Here is a 24888-nt window from a genome sequence, read left to right on the forward strand (position 1 = left end):
TCCTCACCACTTTACCAGCTATTTTTAGGAGGAAAAAAAGAAAAAATAAACCTGTTCAAAATACACCTAGGGCATGCTTCATTAAGCAGCAATGCCAGTTTCAAGATCCTGCTTTGCCCAGTTGCCTGCTGGTTTCAGCCCATGCTCAGTCCCTTTAAATAGGCTGTCACAAATTAAAGGACATGGACAGGAACAAGCAGCCAAAACCATGGAGTGATAAGCGGGACAGATAGAAGGAAAAACGACATTGAGCAAGCTAGTGCAGGGAAGCAATTCTACTTAATGTTTAACCACAGTACTTACTAGGGGGGAAAGTATAGCTGGCTTGGGCTATAGGTTGCTTAATAGAAATCTGTGGCTGTATTTCTCCTTCCCTTCAAGAAAGCAGTACAGAATGAAGATTTCAAAGAGGCTGCATACAACAGACTGAATGAAACTGAAGAAGACACTTAAAAATTTCCTTACTTTTGCAGAACTTCACAGCCTAGACAATACCAGAAAAAAAAATAAATGCAGTGCGTTTGTGAGACCTTCTATCTTAAAATCTATTCGTGCTGGATGTCCCTGCAGGTATCTTTCCAGACTACAGGTCAGCCTGACACATTTAAAATTAAAAAGTCTCTCTGGTGATATGCTAGTCTATAGACAATTGCAACAAAAACAACCCCCACAAAAAGATCACAACAAAGCAAAACAATCCTTTTCTTGTTAAAGGGGGAAACAGCAATTTAAAAAATCCTCATACATCTCTTGCATTCATCAAGCTCCTTATGCCAACTGAGCATTCAGATGCAAGAGAAAGTCTGGTCTGGAGCGCAGAGATCTACCAAGGAATCATGTAAGCCCACCACTATACTCTTCCTCAGCTGAGATGGAGGCTAAAGGAAGAAATTACAAATGGCAAAAGCAAGCCCTTTATCAGGATGACCTCAGCTGAAATTTTAATAACCAGCCTACACAGTTTTTCATTGTCAGCACACTCAGGCATTCAGGGAGGCATAACAATCTGCACAGGTCTTGGTGGGAAGAGCAGAGGTTGCCAGAAGGAAGTGTTTGGAGGGCACATTACCAGAGCTAGGCTATGTGTACATGACTGAAACATAAGCTGCTTTTCTGCAAGCAAGCTCTTTTAATAGGAATCCAGTTTATTTATTTATTCAGAAGCAGATGGCATCCTCTCAAGATGTTATGCAGAACATGACACACAAAACAAGTATTTTCATCTGAGCATATTTTTTCTAATCAACTCCCTGCTATTCATCATTAAATGACAAACAAAAATTTAGCCTCCGGAGTCTGATAATACTCTAGGCTAACTGAAGCTAACTCACGATATAGCAGTAAGTGATGAAATGTAATGACTTGGAAGGCACTGGAGTGCAGACTAGATGACCTCAGTGTCTTTTGACTTAAAATGTTATATAAAAAAAGCATTCCAACTGTGGAAAACAAAAAAATCACAAATTGCAGCCTCTGTGCTGATGAGCACATTTGATAGACAAGCCCCATGACCTATGGTTACTCAGAAGTGCCTAACACAATATTTTGTATTTATACAAAAGCGAACAAAAGGCAAGAAATCTTGTCAGAAAGTGTTAGCAATACTGCCATGCAATCACTGTATTGTAGGATTCTGTGTGACATTGCTGATAGCTTTCATACGAAGTTTTGATGTAATTCCTGCTGAATCATGACCTCTAATCTCCATTCATTGCAAAGCCTAAGCAACCACCACAAAGACTTGTAGAAGGACATCATGTTAGAGAAAATGTTATCACTTCATGCAGACAAAACACAATTTAGAAGGAAGTCAAGTACTATCAAATACTCCCCTCTCTCCTGACCCTTCCTACTCCACACCTCAACTCTGAGACCACTGTGTGCCACCTTTGATAGATACTACATGGTTTCCTTTTAATAGGGAAGTCATATATATCCAAATGTATTAATGTAGTGAGGTTCATTTGCCACACAACCATACAATGCAGTACACCCAAAGTGAGTCATCCTCTCATTACAGCCTCATACAACACATAATTAAAATATAAGGGACTCCCACAAACTAAAGTAATTCTGGAATTTTCTGCATGAAGAATGTGCACGATCCTAATATTTTCTAATAATTTAAAAATTTACTGGTTTTATTTTTAAGTAACAGCACACACAAAGAATACTAATACCAGCTCAAGGAATTTGTAGGTTATGCACTTTACCAAGGTGGTTCAAATTCAGCAGACACTGAAATCACAATAAACTTCTGAGGTGCATTTTCCCTTCCTGAGAGTGTCTCCAGCTTCTTTTTCCTGCCTCCCCTGCACCCCTACGTGAGATCACCAGCTTCCACTCTCTGTGAAAGGAGGTCCCTCCCACTCCTCTCCCCTGTGCCTTTCATTTCCTCTATTGGCTAGGCAGGGGAAGGGAAGAACTTGAGGATTTGGACTGCACTTGTTCCCATCTCTTTGGGAAGGGGCTGAAGACTCCAAGAATGGATCCTCCGGGACCAACTCAGCCTGTGATCTGATCATTGGGATGAACTACTACATGGAGTTAAAGATGATAAGAAAAAAAAAAAAAAGTTGTATCTTTTCTCAAACTTTCTGCATCACAAGGTAACTTGTACCCAAATTCTCATTATCAAGATTGGTAAAATTTATAAAATCATAGTTGTATTATGAAGAAATTTTGTCACCCTCTTTCTCTTCTTATATTTATAAGGGTAAACTGAGTAGGTAAATCTAAACTAGTTTCAGTGTGAACATTCCATTTCTTACCAATTACTTACTCGCACTTTACTTTGTTGTGCCTGAACATGGGTAAGAGAATAAAAGCTGGGTTTTATTTAACTGTGTGTAATTCTTATTTTTAAGAGTTTGGGCCATTATTATTCGGATGATTTTGCCCAACTCAACTGCCCTTGTGAAGATTAACCTGCATCATTACTTTCCCCCACTGCTATATCCAGAATGCTGAAGAGACTTAGCAGGTACCTAAATATCATTGGAGGTTGGAAAGGAACACTGAAAATTCAATTTTTCATATTTGTACAGTTTTTCTTCCATAGTTTTTCATACTGAAGACATTTCCAAGCATTGCCAGCCAGTCTGATTTTGTGTTCTTTGTCCCCTTTTGAGAAAGAGACAACAGCTGAGATGATGACAGAGCTCTAACAGCTCCATAGGAAGGAGCTACCAAGCTTCAATTTCCCTCCATAGCCTGGCTCTCCCACAACTAATCCCATGAAAATACAGCGAACTAGCAGCTCAACACTAGTGAAAACCTTGCAAACCAGCTGGTTATTCAAACCTGTCTGCACTTCTTAGCTTTTTCCTAAAAAAACCTCCAAAAAACCAAATTCTGATTGTGCATCTCACAAGATACTAGGGTAAAAAGAAAATGAAGTCTTGGGGGTCTGGGCCACCCGACTTTAAATTAGTATTAAAATCCACTTGCTGGGCCAGAGATTTCCTGTGTTTTTAGAGATTAACCTGGTTACTGTTTGTGAGTGTGAAAAAAGATATAGTTGGAGAAATGAACGGTTACAGCAAATTATGTAACTTACATATAAAAATGAATGAATGAGAAAATAATTCCTTCAGGGAACTGGAATGATGCTGCTGTTCTTTCCAGTACTGTAATTGAAAAAGACAAACCAAACAATAACAAAAGGCATTTCCCCCCTCATCTACTATAACTGAGAAATACTGAACTCAAGGTAGTCACTTTTTTGCTTTAGTGTTTTATCTGATCCCTGATGAGAACAAAAACTAGTTGGGATTCCTGTAGGGATATTACCATTTACTGTGGTTATAAAAATTCAGAAGTGAAGGAGGGCATTACATCCTCCATGAAGGGAAGACTAGAGTACAATTCCATTTTCATCCCTTCCTCTTAGGGGCTTTACTCTAACTAGATATAAGATTTTTTTTTTTTTCATGAATGTAGATATTCTGTAAACAAAATTTCAATTGCATATTCATAAATCTTCAGCTTCCTAGACCACGTTTTTAAATATACAAAATAATTTTAAACAAATCAACTGAATGCCAAAGTATTAGAAACTTAATCACTGAAACAGTATCACAGATTCACAGAATACCAGATTGGAAGGGACCTCAAGGATCTTCTGGTCCAATCTTTCTTGCAAAAGCATGGTCTAGACAAGATGACCTAGCACCCTGTCCAGCTGATTCTTGAAAGTGTCCAATGCTGGGGAATGCATCACTTCCCTCAGGAGCTTATTCCAGTGGCTGATTGTTCCATTATGAAATATTTTCCTCTTGTGACCCATCTCCCCAGGAACAACTTGTATCCACCCCTTACCCCTCATCTTTTCCATATGACTCCTTGTTAAAATGGAGCCTCCATCTTCTTTGTAGCCACCCTATAAATACTGGGACACAGTGATAAGGTCTTCTCTGAGCCTTCTTTTCTCAAGGCTGAACAAATCCATTTGTCTCTCAGCCTTTCCTCACGTGGCAGGCTGCCCAGGCCTTTGAATATTTTTGTGGCCCTCCTCTGGACCCTCCCCAGCCTGTCCATAGCTTTTTTTGCATAGCAGGGACCAAAACTGAACACAGTGTTCCAGGTGCAGCCTGAGAAGTGCCAATTAGAGAGGGACAATGCTTTCTGCATCTCTGCTGGTGATGCCCTTGCTGATGCAGCCCAGCATCCTGTTGGCTTTCTTTGCTGCAGGAGCAGCACACAGCTCACTCAGATCGAGCTGTTTGTCCTCCAGGACCAATCCCAGGTCCCTCTCCACAGAGCTGCTCCCCAGCTGGGTAGATCCCAATCTGTGACACACTCCTGGATTGTTTTCCTTACACAGGACACCAGGCCAGAATGTCACACATTAGTTTCTGCAGAAGGAGGCTGTAGGAGACCATTTTGGAAGCCCTGGAGAGATCCAGGTAGACAGTATCACCACTCACCCCCTACATCCACTGAGCAGGTCACTTTGTTGTAGAAGGTGATTAGGTTTGCCAAGCACAATTTGCCCTTGGTGAATCCATGCTGGCTCTTCCAAATAACATGCTTCATCTGAACTGTGATGGCCCCCAGCAGGACTCATTCTATCACTTTTCCAGGGACTGAAGTAAGACTGACGGGCCTATAATTTCCTGGATTCTCCTGTAAGCCTTTCTTGTAGATGGGGGTGACATCAGTCTTCTTCCAGCTTTCTGGGACATCCCTGATCTCCACAACTTCTCGACATCTCTAAAATTATGGAGAGTGGTCTTGCAGTGATGTCAGCAGCCTCCTAACACCTCTGGTGAACAGTGACAGGGCCCATGTGTGTGTGGGTCAAATTCCTGTGACAGGTCACACACCAACTCTTCCTTCACTGATGGAGGGTCTCTGTTTGCATCCACCTGGATTTTTGTTCCCCAGGTCAGGGGCCCAGCAGGGCTGGTAAAGATGGTGGTTGAGATGGTAAAGAAAGCGTTGAGAACTTCTCTGCCTTTCCGGCACTGCTGGTGACTGTTAACTTCTCCTGTTTTAACAGTGGGCCAGTATTTTCCTTCTCTTTATGCTTGTTTATTTCGGACCTAAAGAACCCTTTCTTGAAGTTTTTGACATCTCTGGCCAATTTCAATTTGAGCTAAGCTTTTGCTTGTCAAACTGCATCTCTGCACACCCTGGCAATGTTCTTGTAGTTTTCACTGGGTGTCCGTCTGCTTTTCCATCTATGGTGCACTTCTCCTTGCTTTGAGCAGATTCAAAAGCTTGCAGTTAAACCAAGGAGGTCTCTCCCTACTTCCCTCACCTTTAAAGGGCATAAATGGTTTTTGTGCTTCCAGGAGAGTGTTCTTGAAAAACTCCCAGCACTTGCTGTCTCCTTTATCCTCCATGGAAGCTTCCCACAGAATCCCTCCCAACCAAGCTCTCAGCAAGCTGAGGTTTCCTCTTCTAAAATTTAAAACATTTGTCTTAATAGTAACCTTCAGTGTGTTCAGCAGGTTCCCAAAATACAATATTGTGACCAGTGCAGCCAAGGCTATCAGTAGCAGAGATTCTACAAAGCAGTACTGCATTTAATTTGTTGATTTGTTCAAAACAGTAATTTCATAGTATCTAACATGTAAACGAGACTGATCTGAGGTACAAACACTGGGCAGATCAATTCTAGGATTTCACAGTAATTTCTGAAAAATCTAAATTAAAAGAAACTTAAATAATACTAAACCAATTTGCCTACCTAACTTCACCCTCTACAAAAACATTTTACTCCTAAAAGAAGTTACAGTACAATTAGTGCAGAATTACAAGAGTATCTGTGAAAACTGGACACATACCAAGGAAATTACTGACCTATAAAAAAGGCCTGTAAAAGCAAACAACGATCACATAACAGTTCATATCACCCTGAAACCAACAGAAATCCTCCTGAACTGCTGAGGATTGCCAGGGATGCTGGAGTATCTCAGTTTTCATCCAAAGGTTTCAACAGCCTCCCCAAGGGCCTTGCCTAATCCTGACACAGTGCTGCCCAACTCACTTCTGCGCAGGAGAATCTAAAATTGCCTCAGAATACTGGATTTTTCTTTTGAGTCTTCAAAGAGTATGAGGCCTATCCAAAGAGTATATGTAGTAGTTATAGGAGAAAGATAGGATAGGATTTAAGTGTATTAAAAAACCCCCAACACATAAAAGACTGAAACATTTGAAAATGTGATCACTGAATTTGACTAAGTTGTTAGAAGATCATAGCACCGCTAATGCTGACACTGGCTAAGTACTAAAATATTAGACAGAATTACAAAAGGAAAAGTATAGAGAAGTTAACATCAGGTCAACTACAGACCCACTGACTTTTATACAGGTTTATCCTGAAATAATTGTTATTTTATTATTATTCCCACCCTTTTTAACCTGAACATATGTGAGTATTTGTCCTATTTGTACTACAGTAGCCTATTAGGGCTGTAATTTATAAATTATCATACACAATAGTGTGGTGACAATTTCTTTATATTACACTTTAACTGAAAAGACTCTAGAGTTTATTACTGTTTTTTAAAATTGTGTATTACTGGCATGCCTAAAATATTTAATAGAGAACAGACTACTCCTTAACATGTCATGCACCAATCAGTACCCTACTAATATACCTTATTAAACTACAAAATGACATTTCAAACTGGACTATGCCAAAAAAACATTAGCAGGGAACCCTTAACTATTACAAGCTATAAAAGAGGCACAACGATTCCTTGAAGACGACCACTGTGCCAGAGTAAAACTTAGTACTAGAGAAAAAAAAAAAAGCTTCAGAGCAAAATATTTTAACATATTGTAAGTCCATTTTCTTCCTCAATGCTTCACAGCAAGCTGAAAAATAAGGATCAGTGGGTAATACAGATTGTTTTGGCTTGTTATCAGAAAACTTAGTGCTCAATCTTTAATGTTAGCTAGTTACATCTGTATTTGGAAATGCAAAAAGAAATATGAATGCAAAGCATCAGCACTTCTCCATGGGTCAATAAACGTAACAGGTACCTAAAGCCACCAATCTGAAGAATTAAAAAAAGCATAGCATTTGTTTTTTATGTGTCTTAAAGGAACTCATACCTGAATAATTTTACTCATTGCTTTCAAAGCTGATTAAACATAATACACTCTCTTTTTCTTTAGAGCATCTAAACGGTTGTTGAATCTAGCATTCCAGAAAGAGAAAGAAAATCCTTGAAATAAACATTTCCTCTGATTCTTAAGAGCAGAAAATAAATCAAGTTCAGAAAATCCTAATTTCAGCATACTTCTTTCAGAAGAAGTCCTAGCTCCTGACCAATGGTGCAGGCAAGCCCTCCACTTCCCATCATTACTATCTGGTACTGTATGATCATTTGAGACAACCCATTCTCTTACTACAGAGTTATTATACAATACATATATCTTATTAATGGTAAGATTTCTAATTTGTTTACTTTTTACCATTTTTTAAATGGAAAACTTCCCCTAAATTCCTTTTTTTTCCTCCCTCTCACCTACTTAAAAAGGTTTTTCCCACTGCTCCATTGTCTGTCTCAGAAAGCTCATTTGTAAAAACACCTCCCAAACCTGACTGACTACACAGGACCCAATAAAGCTAATGGAACAAAAAGCACTATCAATGTGCAAAGAAACAAGAAAACAAAATGGCCCACTAGCTTTCAATAATAGCAATCAAAGATGTAATTTGTGTTTTGTATAAACTTTTAAATATTTAAAACAGGTTTTCAAGCTAATTGCCTACCCATGCACTGAAGGTAAAAACAGATGATTCTCTAAAGAATGCAGAATAATCTGTCATCTTGTCTATTCAGAAATTGAAACATAAAATCACAAACCACATAGTAAGTTGTTTGAAACACCCATTATGACCACATTGAGTTTGCCTACTTGTACTAATATAAGAAAAAAACCCACTATCTTTGAATTTCTTGGTGAAAGGGTGCACTGCCACAAATACATCTTCACACACTCACCAACTCTGAGAGAAGCCTCGGCAGGATATTCTTTCTGTTTGCCGAAAATTATTTTAAAATTAGCTCTGTCAATAAAGTGTTACGTCTGGTAAAATAAGTATTAGCTTTGCATTTACTGTTGCTTTCAGCTCATTCCTGTGTTTCTCAGAAGTGCCCAGTGAATTTGAAATCCATCCAGAAAACCAACGGATATGGGGAGAACACAAGGCAGTAGTTCTGTTTACACTGGATGGGGTTTCGAGGTGACTATACCAAACCAAACGAGGATGAATGACAATCAGTGCTCTTTACTTAAAGCATCTGAACTCTGAAGCATCTTTTTTCTAAAAGGATTGTTTTATACATTTCTATACGCAAATTTTGTAAAGGAAGGGTGCTTCACATAAGGACCTCAGCAGGAACCAGATCAGAGCATTACGTTCTCACTGCCTTTCCAGTGCCTATCCTGATGTCCTAACAGGGCAATGATTAGAATCTCTGAACATCTGCACAGTAAAAAGTTAATTCTACAAACAATAGTTAAGAGAATTAATCCATAACTAATACTGGCTAATGTTGTAGAAAAACATATAAAAATGACTGAATTACAATTTTCAGATATGTCACAAAACATTTCCTTACTTCTGAGGAAAGAGAACTCACATTCTTTGTAAAACAATACCATTCCTATAGATACTATATAGTCCCATTATCCTCATAAATGCCTACTTTTTTTTAAATGGCCATTACCTCCCTCTTTGGGACTCAAATATGTTTTAGCAAAGAGTTCTCAGGAATAAATGGAAGCTATAACTAAAGCTACACCTAAACATTTCTCTTTTGAATTTGACACCCTTTGATTTCTCTAGATGTCCCCTTGTCTTATTCATTCAATTCCCGAACAGAAATTTCCAACTACATCAGTCATTATTTCACCTTGTCTATAATTTGTTTCTTCTCCAAAATAATTACTGTATTCCCTTTAGATACATTATTTAATATCCTCTTTGTTCCTGTTGTACCAGCTTTCATCAACGGCTTGGCCTAGATTCCTCAACTGTATATGCACTGGAAGTACACTGGCACACCTCTCATCAGCCAGTTACTCCATTCCCTCCCATTCTAGCCCGTCTTTCAAACAACACAGGAATCTAAGCTGAAATCCAAAGGACAGCGGTGCTAAGGTAGAGAAGACACTGTGCCAGCCAGCGTGTTATCTACAGATCCATTACACACCAGGCGTGACTGAAGGGTAATAACAAATGTGTGTGACAAACAGAGAAACCTTCAGACCTTCTTTAGTCCAATATTAGGCCAAGTCTACTTGGAGTTGTCCTTAGCAGTGTTCGGGCACTCCTATCTGCATCTCAGACTAAAAATTCTGTTCAGGAGCTAGCAAGAAAAATGTTCAAGTTATCTTCAAGCTGTTCGTCACTCCACTTGGCATCCTGCTTTAGGTATGTCCCTCTGAAATTTCTGTGTTCTTGTAGCTTAAGTAATAAAGAGTTTCTCTGCAAGTTTTGTACCTTTGCTGCTCACTGCTATACTTTTTTTAAAAAGAGATCACTAAATATAAATAAGCACAGATCCCACTGTCACCCTTGTGACACAGCTACAATGAACCACTAAGCCTGCTCTGTTTTCCATCTTTCCAGTCAGTTTCAGAGCAGTCTTTTGAAGCACAACTTCTTACTTTCTTTAGTTGCCTCTTTCAGGGAATATTTTCAAAGAAAATAGATGACAATCTGTATTTCTTTATCTATGTTTCAATGAGATGTTTAAAGACCTCTTACTACAATAGTACAATGCTGTCTTTCCTGCTCTTCTTCCACATTAAATTTTAGGACTTCCTAGTTTTCAGATGCATTTAAATTTAGAATATTGTAGTTCAAAGTGCCAATGTTTATGATTTGCCTTTGTTTCTTAAAAGCATCTAAAACATAATAAACTTTAAAACATTTTAAATGACAAAAACTTACTAAAAAACAAAAGCTTTTTTATGCATTCTAAGATTGTAAAATTAAGAAAACAGTTACTAAAGAAGAATTAACTGTTTGACAATTTGTGGCCTAATGCATTTCAGTGTGTGTTCTTAAATAAGTTTACAACATAAACGGTATGTAGAGCAGATAATTTAGATATTTTTGTTTGGAAAAAAAAGACATACAGCATTACAAACATATGGCTTCTGTATTTGTTTTCTTTTAAATAACAGTACTTCATTGTATTATTATCAGTAACTCACAGCAGCAGCTCTGGATCATGGTTATGGCCACTTTGAGTATGGAAATTTCTCTGGCTGGGTAGGAAGTAGAGTTATTCCAGGGCAATATATTATATATATGTATACATAAAAATAAAAGGTATTTCTATGAACACCTGTAACATTCAAGACTGTATCCAGCTCTTATCCCAACAGTTAGCCTTAAAAAAACTTGGCTTTGAATCTTAGTTTTGCATCTTCTTAAATCTAACTGTTTTCTTTCTTTCACAAGCACTGGTGTAAACAAATTATTTCAGAGTTTTGTCTTAATTGTATGGTATTTTATCCTACCTGTAACAGTCTCCCTGTGTGAATGTTTCATTGACTTTATTTTATGTAGACAATGTGATCTAGGAAAATCTTCCACAAACCACATTACAGCTGTTTTAGTACGGGTTTTTTTAATGGATTTTCACATCAAACTATTAAGATTAATCTTTTCAAGAGAACACATATTCATAATGACAGTTGCCTTAGCAAATATGCATTCCATCCCCTTCACAGCTTTAACAGAGATGGGAGATGAAACTTTTTCAAAAATTGAAACAGCAAGAGACAAAAAAAGTGTCTGGTTACTCTACCAGGCACAACTGCATAAGGCACCTCATGAGTGTTTCTGATTGTGCTTCACATTTCAAAAGCTGCTCTGAAGTTGTAGAATTTTGACAATGCTGGATGAAAAAAAATGTATGTAGCTCAATGTTTTTGTTCTATCATTCATTCTGATCTTCAACACACTTTCTCTTTGCAGACGTATGCAAAGTAGGCTGAAAGGGTGCCTTGTAAACAGAGGCTCTGCTTCTTGTGCTTCATCTTTCCTAAGTTTTGGCACAGCAGGTGTGACAAACCTGTCCTCAGAATTTACTTTTATCTCATGTTGGCACATGTGCTGTAGGGGAATGTAATGGCAGATCATAACTGACCCCATCTGAGCAGTCAGTCAAGAGAGATTGAGACTCCAGATCCTCAGCTCCTGTAAACTGATGTAACATCAGAGGAACTGCACAACTATTGAGCTTTATGTTTACCAGTGGGCTACAGGTGTAATTCCAGTGAGAATAACACAGGAGTTTTTCTAGCAACTTAGGCTGAGGTTTTTATGTCCAAATGGAGAATTTATTGGGAAATTTCTTACCCTTTTCTTTAAAAAAAAAAAAAAGTTTGATCCAGAGTTTCCTTTAAAGGTTTTCCAGGGACAGAATTAAGAAAGGAAAAAAGTATGTGTCTGTCTCACTCCCCAGGGACACATCCTCTCCCTCACTGTCACTTCAAGAAGGCTGATAAAATTAAGCTTGCCCTTAAAGGAGCAGTTGGTTAGGCCATATATATATGATTAACCATATATAGATATATTAAAAAAATGTGTCTCCCATACCTGGGATTGGGGAAAGGAATACTCATTTCAAAATAACTACATTTTACAGTAGCTCAGCTGTATTAAAAGTCTACACCAACGTAGCATCCAACCGAGACATCTCCATTCTGAGTATTGGAGAATGGCAGAAGACAGAAAAGGAAAGAACCAGTCACTTATGCCTTATGTTTCTCAGGTGTCCTGGGTTGCAGTGTATTCTATTACCATCCTCATGAGCTGTTGAAATCAGGTGGGGCAGTGTTTCCTTGCTTCCTCCCCCCAGACTATCTTTCTGTTAATGGCCCATCATTGTCCTGCCGCATGACTCAGAGATAACTCCCTCTGGACTATCTTCTGTTAATGAGCCTAATCAACACTTGGCCTCATGACTCATTACCCCATTGTGAGATGCTCCACCTAGAGGGAGGAACCAAGCATCCCATCGTGGATATAATCTGAGATTCTGAACACCGGCAACAACCCTTCCACTGGATTTCCAGATGACAGGAGCTACATAGCCACCACTGGACCTTCTGAGGAAGAGCAGACCCACAGGGTCACTGCTTCAGGAGGACTGCAGCCACCATTCTACCAGACTGCTACCACCACCCTGACTAACAGGGAGTTCGGTTGTATCTTGACTCTGTCAGTTTGAACCAGTGTTTTATTTTTTTCCTTAATTTCCTCATTAAATTGTTATTTTGACTTGGTGCTTCCCCCTGGTTTGTTTTCAAACTAGTACATCAGGAAAACAGCCTTAAAACCAAAGCAAACCCTGCACTTTGATCCTGATGATGATGATGATTATTAGTAGTAGTAGTATACCTGTTGACATAAACCAATACGGTTCTGAAGATAAAAGATTTTCACGAGTTCTCAACCCTGGAGCTCCACATAAAGTAACTATACTGCGTACTATAAACTGCAGAAGCAATAGTGCAGAGGGTAGATAGAAAACCAGAACAGATCAATGTTCCACATGACTCAGACCATACAGTCTACCATATTACTTAAAACTTTTTCATTTATACCAAGCCAGAAAATACAGATAAACAAATTGGCAACAATTCAGATTATTTTTAATTAAGAGTAAGGAAGTTGAAGAACTTGAACATGACTTTGTAAGACAGAAGGATAAATTGGTGTTAGGGTAAAATGTTGCAATACAGTGCATAAGGGACATAATAATATGAATTCTTAAGAAATAAAATTGAAATGAAATTCAACTTCTGGAAAAAAAAAACAAGCCAAGGGTGTCTTTAAGCTTGATTAAATGAAAACTGCTTTATTCTATAGTGATTTGCTAAATGGATATACAACCAAAGACAGAAAATTACACACTTCTGCATTTGAAAAAGAAGTTTAACCAGTAATTTTAGAAGTTAAGAGTGCTTTGTAAAGGACTTTAACCCATTTCATAGGCTTTTGTTTGCACTAATAAAATATTTGGTTGCTTTCCAGATCACTCAGCAGAGATCAAGCCACCATCCAAGTGCAACGTACAAACACACTGAAAAAGGAAGTTCTTCTCTTAGGGCTTTTTTTGTAAATCACATTTTACTACTTAACCAAAAAAGTCCCCCAACAAACAAAAGGAGGGCTCAAAGCTGCCTCTGTTCTTTCAGGATGCTAAAAAGAAATCCAAAAAAACTAATACATCATCCCAACTTTCCTTTTGTTGCACTGGCCACTCTAAATTCACAGCACTGAACTTCTTCAACCCTCCTCTTAATTCTGCTTTCAGAGAGGGTTTATATGCATGCATTGTGGTCCATCTGGACAACTCTGTGGTTCACAGCTTTGTCAGCTGCTGTGCCCTTCCCATGGGACTTCCTGAGCTTGGCCAGTTATGTTGGTGACAGTGGACCACTCCTCATGCAGAGTTCAACACCCAGGTGTACACAGGCAGAGGTAAAAAAGGAACTGGGAGAATTTGGGAGGGAAGTGTGTGAGCCCCCCTCACCCTAATGAACAGGGAGGGACAGAACTCCTTTCAGCTGGGCTTGGTATTGCATTGAGAACAGATGTTTCTCCTCAGTTCCAGTGGCTTCCATAATCCCTTCCATGCTTGCTTGATTCCTTTTGAGACTAAAGCTATCAGACACTTAACCAAACAGACACTATTTTCCTTTGGTGTTCAAGTGGATTTTTGGTTTTCCAAATCTGTGGGTTTTAATCCTATAAGCTGCTTTGGGTAAAGGAGAGAACAGGTAACAAACAGAACTTAAGTTCAATCTTTTTTTCTTGTTTTGGGTTTGTTTTGTTTTTTTTTCCTAATGCCTGGCTTTTCTTTTGCTGACAATACCATTGTTTTGAGATAAAAACAGCACCATTATCCAACTAAAATATCAGCAGACACTCTTGTTCTTTGCAGGGTGATACACTGCAAGCCATCTTTGTATTGTCAGCCTGCTGCTCCTGCAAGTTATTTATCTGAACTAATATGTGCAAGGAGGGAGATGCTAATGCCACTGTGCACACTGGTGGTGCTTGTCTGACTAACAAGTGATGTAATTCACTGCATTTCTTGTATGTCTTCTCTTCCCGTATGCCAGCACCAGCCTGCTTTATTCTAACTGTAACAACATACACAGCTAGATGTGCTTTTCTTGCTCATTTTATACTTTGAGCATGCCTTTCTGCCCAAAATTCCCTTCTTGTGGCATTTATTCTCAATTACATCCACATGTTGGACATTGCTAGCTGAATAAAAACTGTGGCAACTATAGGGTTTCCCAGAATAAAAAAACCTAGATTTGCCAAGAAATGGTATTCCCCTGGCTTATAGTCCTTTTTAAAATTGCAAGACAACTCTCTAGCCCTGTGTGACTGACAGACAAGATTCCCTTTACAGCTTTTCTTCTTGTACACTCTATTAAATAGAACTTCCCTGGATATTATGACTGTACTATGCTGAAACCATTTGCAGTAAGATTTCAAAGCTACTTTTTAATACCACTTTGATGAAGGAAACTTTTAAGGTATCAGAACCTATTGTTAAACACAAGGCCACTTTTTGTCTTGCCTAGTTTTGAGAAATATGCTTTATTTGTAGGTTCCACTAACATCTTTTCCACAACATTTCATTTCTTTGGTGTTGCCTTTCTGTTTGTTCATCCATTTCAGGATTCCTTTTATTAGCTTTTAGTAACAGCTGATGATCACCACATATTTCAAAACACCAGAACCACAGCAATGTTCAATTCAGTGATCTGTTCTCACTTTATCTATATATCACCCTAATTCTTAACCTTGTATCTATATTACTTCATTGACTCAGTTTTCAAGGCCAAGCCTTTAAAATACAAACATTCAACATAATGCTATTCTTGTTGATATCAGCTTGATTTCAGTGTGCTGAGACCACCAGCTCCCAGAGTAAACATTACTGTTATTTTATTCCCCAGAACCCTGTATGTTTATACAGGTATTTGCTGATTGCCTTTTTTGAGACTGTAGGATCTTTGGAACAAGAACTGCATCACTGAAGTTTGTCCCAGAAAAAGCAGGATTAGGTGCTACAATAACACTAATATTTCCTAGTAATTTCTGTCATGGGATTTTCATATGCATACAAGTTTCTGGGATTTTTGATGTGCACTCCTCTTATAAATTAAACTTTAAATAAAAAGGTAAAAACAAGGCTGGGGAAAACTAATAGACTAAACACAGAGGAGTTTGACCACCCTGACCAACCTGAGTCACACTATTCAAAACAGTCATAGCAATAATCTCAAAATCAGGAACACTGCTTTCATATTAAAATTTTGAATTATTTTTCCAATATTACTTTTAAAAAAATGTAATTCAGTTTTAATTTTAAAAGGTGCCTAAAATTTTTTTGAAGTGTAATATGTGTTTTTCTAGAATATTTCAAAATTATGCTTTACAACTAGTGATTTCTGTTTTGACTAACTCAGTTTACCAACAAAAATGTCTTGATAAAAAATTCCTAAACCAGCTCAAGTAAGAAGTTAATTTTCAAAACATGCTTTTGTCTTCCTGACAGCATCCTCCAAGTGGTAGTAGGAATTCTTAAAATTAACAGAAGGTGTATGCGGAGGAGGTGGGAAGTTTGGAAAGAGTGCTCCAAATGCCAGATCTATCATCTGCATTATTAATATGTCAGATCTGGTGCATATGAAGATGCATTTCTGTGCAACAAATACCCCTCATGATATATGATTCCTGAGGTCATGCTGAAAATGTGATGAGGTTTCCAGTGTAAGACTGAAGGAATGTCCTGAGTAAGGAGCAAAACAGGATCCTGAACTGCAACAGCCCCATGCAGGGGAGGGAAGCACCTATTTACTACATTTTTAATGAGCTGCAATGTGAAGTTAAAAATAAAAGCAGCAAGGAGAAGAGTGCATCTTTAATGAAGAGACAACTAATGTGTCAGCTCAGGAAGCTCCAAGGCAAGGCAAGCTCTAAAAGACAGGGCTGTCTCTCTTGGCTTCTCCCTAAATATGTCCACTCAGGCCATGCATAATGGCTGAGTTGGAGCCTGGGCTTCCATGAGGAAGATATGTCAAATCTTGAAAAGCTAGGAAGAGAGACTGATGTCAGACATAAGTGCAAAGTATTTTTCTTTTGCAACTTTTTTCCTAAGTTTTATAATCACAGAAATACTGCATGATTGGAAGGTGACCCCCAAAATTGTTGCAGGTGAGCAAAACAAAACCCTAATTAATATGGATATTTAGCATCCATTTCCCAGCAGATTGCACAGCTTGGCTTGGGGATTGGCAGCGGCGTATCAGGGCAGAGAGGGAAAGCCTCAGTTAATGCAAGGATATGTCTCCAGCAACAGACAGAAGGTGGAACATATTGTGTATGTTTCATCAACCACGTATTGTGACTATCTCCTCGGCTCTCCTTTTTTGATCTGCACCTTAGGATCTTGTGAACACGTAAGTGTGAGAAAACTCTTGTATTGCCATCATCCCTAGAGCCAGTCAATAGCTTTCATTGTTAGTTGCTCAGATTAATGTCCAGGAAGGGTTGAAGGAGGTGGTGGCAGTTGAGGAAATTTTAACACCACAGTGCAACAGAAATGTATCTCACCTAACACCTTCCGTGTCACTACCTTTCCTCTGCAGGCCCTTCCATCTGATGCCATGTAACTGGGCCCTTGCCATACCACTATTACCAGAGTGAAAGGTTGGTGGGAACAATTTAATCTGACCCACCCAAAAAAGTCCTTCATGCCCAGGTATTTTTCCTGGATGCCATGAGGTAAAAAAAACAGGACGCCAAAGGCAGAACTTATCAATCACTTCATTAGGAACACCACCATACTCCAAAATGCCTGTTAATTATCATAAAACCATCCCATGTGAAAACACACTCCTCTACCTCACCTACTCAGAGAACTCTCATCCTGGCATCTCTTGCAACTTCCCCTTCAGCTTTGTTTACATCCTCTTAGATTTACATTCCTTCTTGAGCCCATGCAAAGCAAGAGATATTCCTGGCATCTGTGTGTGCATTGCCATGGTTACCTAGTTCATCTGCAGCAAAATGGGTTGGTCCATGACCTGACACTGCAGCTCCAGGAACACACTCCTCCCTTGTCCACCACTTCTCAACCTCTCTGGCTGCAGCTGTTCTTTTGGAAAATCTTAATGCAAGCAACAAGTGGGGTACCCAACACAAACTCTCCCAAAGTCTTTAGTGCATTTTTTTCCCTATACAGTGTCTCCAAGTATGTTTTTTGGCAGGCCCAGTCCTCGAAAAATTCCAAACAGTTTTTCCAGCAAGCTGTCATCAATAGTACACCTGCAGATTTGACCTGCTGCATTATATTTGAGGACACAGTCTTGACCTGAAAATTTGAACATGGAAATTTAGTCTCAAAAGCATGCTTACGAGAACACTCGTGACCACACAACTACCTTAGTCTGTCAGGGAAGAACAAAGGTTTGGGGCATAACAATAAGGACCAGGAAGTCTTAAACAAGGGTCTCAGCTGGATGGGGGGGGACAAACAGTTCCCTCCCAGAAAAGCAGTTCAAGTTTCTTTGGTGTCACAAATTTTACAGTACAAATTGAATTAACTGTGATCTACTGAGATATTTGCAAGCCAGACATCACTCCTAAATAAGTGCTTAATATCAAATGAGGTATAAACAACAAAATATTGATAAAATATAATGAAGAGAAACTTCAATCCAGCAGAAGGCATATGCATCTCCTCAACTGGCTCAAATTTTCAAAGAAACAAAGCTTATTAACTTTGTTTTTAAGCAACATCACTTTCACAGGTTTTTTTCTCCAAGCAATATTTATAACAAAATAGATAAAAACTGTTATGAAGAATCCCTGCTCACACCATTCATCATTTCCCATAATTAATGTTTCTAATATTCATACCAAATTTGACCTATTTAAACAAACTTAAAGCAATGATGCAATATCTGGAAATGGTACACTAAATATTTGTACCACACAATGTCAAGGCAAACACAGATGTATCTTATGGTGATTCTGAAAACACAAATACCAATGAATCTCTGTGAGGAAACCAAAAGCTGGTAAAATTCAAAATGGCTTTGTAGTCATATAGTTATGTAAAATAAAGTGAAGTTCTCCAGACTTGATTCAGCATGGCTGAAACAGAGTGGGTAATTTTTCTGCATCTCACCAGCAAAAACAGCCCCAGGTCAAATGAAAAATCAACACAAGAACAACGAGTCGTACACCTACCTTTTCCATTTATTGTTAATGCTGATGCAATTGTGGCTGTTACTGGCACTGGCAATTGTGGCACTAATGGATGTATCCTTGGTCGGCTCCCCATTCTAGCACGCTCTGCACCAGGTCCTAATAAAGCTCCCACAGGTTTTTCTGCTGCTACTTCTGGTGCTACAGAGTCATCTTGATCCTGCTCTATATGGTCCATTTTATCTGGGCTTTCATTCTGGAAGCCATCAACTGTTGTCCGGCTCTTAATTGGACTTTTGGGCACTAGGATTTTAATACCTGATTTTGCAAGGTCCATATTTTTACGTCCAGAAAGTGATGGTGAATTGTTTTTCCGGAATTTCTGTGTGGTAGAAAAAAATTGATTATTTTTTGACTCGTGTTCTTTACTCATGACTAAAGATTTAGAAGATGTCTTTGAAAAAGAACTATTGGTAGATCTAGAAATTTGTTTTCTGGCATTATTTGGAGAGGTCCTGTTTGTCCTGGTCAATGTGCTTTCTTTCTGCTTTTCATTGTGGCGTCTGTTAAATTCATGTATATATTCCTCACAATTAACAAGGTGCTGTTCTGGCTCCCAAGTGTCATCTTCGCTGTCGTATCCTTTCCATCGCACCAAATACTCTGTTTTTCCTTTCTTGTTTTTCCTCTTGTCAACAATTCTCTCTACCTGTTAAAAAGGAAAAATAAGCATTAGACATGGGCAGATATGCAACTCAAGAGAGCAACTTGCATGGAAATAACCTGTTAAGTGTAGACAGATTTTAAAGTATTCCTGTAGTTCTGTAATTCTGTACTGTAACTCTATAGTATTACAGTCTTCCTCTGCTGACTGGAAATCCCCCTCTTTAAACTTCACATTGTTACTTTTATCTCAAAAACATGTTATAGAATACCAAAATTGTTCTTCACTAAGTATTTTGCATTCACAAGAATCTGAATATGACATATTAAAATTGACAATCAGCACTGGCCTCAGCGAAGCTCTTGCACCAACTTCAATGTGGACAGGATTTCCCTCTCTCAATATAGAGGCCATGTTTAAATATGTTGTATAAATACTGTGTGTTTACCTTACCAACTTATCAATTTGATATTGTTTGAATAATTTGCTTGCTTAGCATAAGGTATATGTGAGAATCTCTTATTTACAGTGAGCTAACCTTTAGCTACCAGGGACAATATGGAACAGCTTAGGAACTGGGGCAAATTCAGACAATTTTTTATAGAGGCTTCTTGTGAAAACTGAGAATTTGTTTTTGCCAGAGCCTTTGATACACGTACTTAAACAAATTACCATGCCTCACTTATCTGCAAATAGAGATGATATTTATGTCACAAGTATTAAGCATGCATATGCTACGACTGCATGTGGGACCCATAGGCTGGAGGAATTCAGGCACTGGGGTAAAGCAGACAGGGCAGACAGCAGCAGCTGCAGGGAGAGAGGCTCATGCCTCAGACCAAAACTTATGCCAATCATGCTAATCCTGTGGAAAGGGAATTCTTTCACAGGAAAAGAGATATAAGTGCAAGGCTAGTCTGAGGTTTTCCCCTTTTTATTTCATTTTTCCTACCCAGACTGATTCTTCTGGTAAATCCTCCATCCCACTTCATTTCAGTTATGGGACTGATACAGCTGCCTTACTCATCTCTCTCTTCTTTTTGGTATTAAAAAGAAAAAAAAAAGGCAGGGGTTTGGGACTATTATTTATTAATTTAACTCCCAGCCCTTCATGAACAAAGACCATGCATAGAAGCCAAGAACACACCTACCTAGAAGAATCTCTGAAGAAAGAGTGATATTTACTGGAGTGGCAACCAAATGGAATGTCTACAGAACAGCTTAGAAGGATGGGAGGAAAATACAAGTATGTATGGTGCACATATAAATGGTGTATATATATGGTATATGATTCATTACCAAATCACATGACTGCTGGAAACAGATTCTCTTAAGAGTGCATCTCAATTTAACACGTGGCATGCTATCATAATGTACTCCCTGGTTTTCAAAAGTAAGGTTAAATGATTACTATTATTATAATCTCAACAGCAATATAAGGACATACCCTACAACTGCATGTGGTATCCTGCAGGTGTTGTACTATGCTGTTCTGTCACCTGTTGCTGAGCTCTGTCTGCATAGGTCTTAAAAAAAGTCAACCAAATCAACAACACAAAAATAATAACCAAATACAATCAATCTCCACCTTTGCTTTGTTAATCAGTTCAATGCATTCTACAGAGAGACATGCAGTATAAACTGTCCAAGTTTTATTTAAATCCTAAAATACATTTAAATACATTAAAACTATTTTTATTCCGATTATTTAACTTTCTAGTAGTTACTGGGCTTAAAAAAACATGCAGCTAGAAAAATGAAACTTGTTTTTCCATGGAACTATTTAAAGACATCTTAAAAGAAAATGCATCTCCAAGAGTCAAAAAAAGTCACTGTGGAGAAACATGCCTTCAATTTTTTTAGTAGAGACTGACTAAAAAGGCCTTCAAATATTAAGTCAGAAATGTTAAATTAAAAACTAGGCACAAAACTCATGAATCAAACTACCTATCTTGTCAAAAAAGCAGTTACTTCTAGTCTTGCTTATATTCTCTGACTCTCTTGACCTTCTAAAATAGATTTTAAAAGCACCATTCTCAGAGAAAGATCTCTACTACTAGCAAGCTATTTTTATTCTCTAGTGAGAAATCTCTGTAATGACCAGCACCAATTACTGGGCACAAAATTTCTACCACTGTCTTTCAATACTGAAAGGCCACCCATTAAGGACATGCCCTTTTCAAGTAGAAAGCCATCCCTCTCATCCAAAAAACCAGACACCTTGCAGAGATAACAGATGAACTCTAGAACAGGAGACACAAAAATCCATTCTTAACCCAATGATTTATGGAGCAAGCAGAATTGCATAAAGAAAACAGTTATATTTAGCTGTATTGTCCAAGCCTGCAACAAAGCCTACTTTGACATCACTCTTTTTGATTAAAAGGAATTTTTTCCTAACCCTTTAATTTTTCTTGAATACGTTTTTTATTTACAACACAAAAATTATAGCAATTAACCTGTGATACACAATTTATCATGCAGCTTCAGAGTTTTAGTGAGGAACTTCTTTTTTTGGATTGACTCCGTTTGGTTAGTCTGACTCCCATAGAAGCACTTGAAAAACTGCTGAGGAATATTCTGCCTCAATACTTTTGCTGATGATAAAAGCTACATAACTGTTTCTCATCCAGAACTGGGAGCAAGACTACATCCTTTGCCATAATAACACTAGAAATGGTGACTAGTACTTTGTGACAACTACCATTTCTACAGTACCCCATGCCTGGTGCCATGGGGTAGTTTTTTAGAGATTAAAAGGTTCTGTACTGCAGGATTTGCCATTAATGGTTAGTTTTTGAGTGTTGTAGAAGAATCACAACAAAATAGAAAATAACATAAAAAAATATATATAACAGGTGTGAGGAAAGTTATCAGGCAAACTACCTAGGAGGCAGAAAAATAACATTTCCCAGTTTATTTTAGCATGCTATGTTATCACTTTCCCCACCTGGGGGATACTGATCAATGACACTCAAAAACTCAGCCAGCAGAAGAACTGACAGGAAAACAATGAGCTGCTCAGAGGTATAATCCAACAATGAAATGCACAAATTATAATCCCACCCACCACAACTATACCTGAGATTTCCCATCTGTAAAATGGTCAATTTCCCTTCCTTCCATAAATGTGGTAAAATTGGTTCATGCTTGCTCACCCTCCCTGAGGACTTTAATTGCTTTTATTAGCAAATTGTACACAACTTACACACAAAAAAATCCCCAACAAACAAACAAATAAACAAACAAGAACAGTATATGGTTTCAGGCTGAAGTGCCGTCTGGCTACAGCTGCACCAGGTGAAAATGGCAACACTGCAACTCCTCCTCCCCGTCCTGTGCTCAGAGACAACAGCTCCTCCCCACCTGTCAGCACAACTTCTTCTGTAATTATTCCCTAATGTAGTTCTGTCAAAGTGACCTGGTTTAGATATTAAGAATACCTGAGTTAATGTAGGCATCCTGAAATAACTGGTTTGGAGAGCAGCCACATATGCGGTATTTTCTGACACATTTAAGAGGACTGCAACTTACAGCAGAGGACAACAAACACATATGGGCTGGACTGGTCCAGTAACCTCATTGTCAGGAAAAGGACATTTATTCTTAATCCTTGATGAAAGATCTTTAGTTCATGTCAATAAAAGTAAGCATGACATTCAAAAGAACATTCTCAATCTAAAGAACTATAATTTGGGCACATTTGTAAACTCAATATAAGGCATACTCTCTGTCATTGTATATGTGTATATATTAAAAACCCACACTTTAGTTTAACAGAACATTTGAAGCAATTAAACTAAAGGTACAGCTGTCGAGGGGTGGGAAGGCAACAAAAAACAGAATGACCAAAATAAACACATGTGGGCATGTACACGTTCAATGACTATTGCCTTTTTTATAATAAATCCATTGTGCATTCCCATCATATTCCTTTCTGTCCTCACATTCATGTCAGGCTAAATTAATTTAAAGTTTACAGAATAGAATCTATTTGACTTCATACTCTATCTGTTGTCTGTAAAATATAGGAGAAGGCCTTGTTCTGTTAGCTGAAGGCTATGTTTACATTACTGTTTTGGTTCAGAGCACTAGTACAATTTGGGAGCAAATCCTTCTCTCCTCTGCACTATTTCTGCTTATTGTGGAATGGTTTTGTTCACAGACCAGTTTTGGTATACAGCATGTGGATCCTTTATGGAGAAATATAAACTGGAAATGGAAATGTACAGATGCAATGGTGTTATCTGTCATGCTTCAACCCCTAAGGGGACACACAGATCCAAGCAAGCAACACCTCTGAAGAGTTTCAATACATGTAGTGGCACTGATATTTGATCCTGAGAGGCTCCACTAAATCTAGTCCAAAATAAAAGTGCTGCTCAGCAGAATATGTAGAGGTGGGGGTCACAGCACCAACTGCTTCACTCTACTGATTTTCTCCACTTGAGCCAAATTACTACTGTAGATATTGCCCAAGTCAGACAGAAAGCTAGAATAAATGCAACTCTTACATGTCACACATGTATGCACTACAAGTGAACAGTCACCCTTCCTTAAATTGGAAACTGCTTCACACACAAATGGGACCTAAACGATCCCCCATAAGCAATCAGCAACATTTACAAGTGGTTGTATCTTCCATTTATTAAAATCCTGCAGAAGTCAATGCTAAAAAGTATTCAAATACTTTTTATTGTAAATAAAATAAATGCATTCTACATTAAAAATCAATTGATAAATAGCAGCATACAACACAAAAACCATTAAGTGTCACGTTTTGCTTAAAATAGTTTTGGGAAAACAGTTATTCAAAGAGATTTGATGAGGATGCCAAAACACACCTGAAGGTCTGTAAAATGTGCACTAAAATCTTAAATGTAGACATTTTATAGAAAATACACAATTTCCCATAGGATGACTTAAGGCCAGGTCAGAGCATTGCTCACTGCAGTTAGCACCAGCAGGGAAATTTTAAAACCAGCTTAACACATACACATAGAATATCAAAATCTGTATCAAAAAGAGTATAAAAAACCAATATTGTATGGTTTAGGTTTAAATAGCATAATTAAAAAATGACACTAGGATATCATATAAACCCAAGAGTTCATCTTCACTGTACAAAGCTCCACGTTGCTCCGTTCATGTGAGCCTGGAAGTGCACACATCAGCCTGCTGCCACATGCTCCCGGAGCTGACTGATTTGATTAGCAGAACAGACTGATTGGATTAACAGTCGATGAATTGCTGTAAACTGAGCTGCTGCATCCTTATGGCATGACTGACCAGAGTGTCTGTACAGTAGAGGACTGGCCATGGTGAGGGCTGTATTACAAATACATTGTTCTGGAAGCCAGAGCTGTACAAAATAAACGTGGATCTGATGTGGGAAGATTATTGCCCTTCTGTCAAATTAGCTACAGCAGATGATACAGCTTTTCTTTTGTGACCGCTCTGGGATGAAGGATAATACCTGATCTGGTACAAGGCCTGC

At 38.3% G+C, this 24888-nt stretch overlaps 1 protein-coding gene across 2 annotated transcripts in view; it reads right to left on the reverse strand.

The window, feature by feature from the left end:
* CDYL (chromodomain Y like) overlaps positions 1-24888 on the reverse strand; it is a 106136-nt gene that overhangs the window by 40026 nt on the left and 41222 nt on the right. The window contains exon 2 of one of the 2 annotated variants that reach the window (XM_069008186.1): positions 18770-19436. In XM_069008186.1, the coding sequence (XP_068864287.1) occupies positions 18770-19436 (667 nt within the window). Of the gene's footprint in view, positions 1-2213; positions 2235-18769; positions 19437-24888 lie in introns of those variants that run through there. The other variant, XM_069008190.1, reaches the window with a different exon arrangement.

The sequence above is a fragment of the Aphelocoma coerulescens genome, chromosome 2, assembly GCF_041296385.1.
Source record: "Aphelocoma coerulescens isolate FSJ_1873_10779 chromosome 2, UR_Acoe_1.0, whole genome shotgun sequence".
Taxonomy (NCBI): Eukaryota; Metazoa; Chordata; class Aves; order Passeriformes; family Corvidae; genus Aphelocoma; species Aphelocoma coerulescens.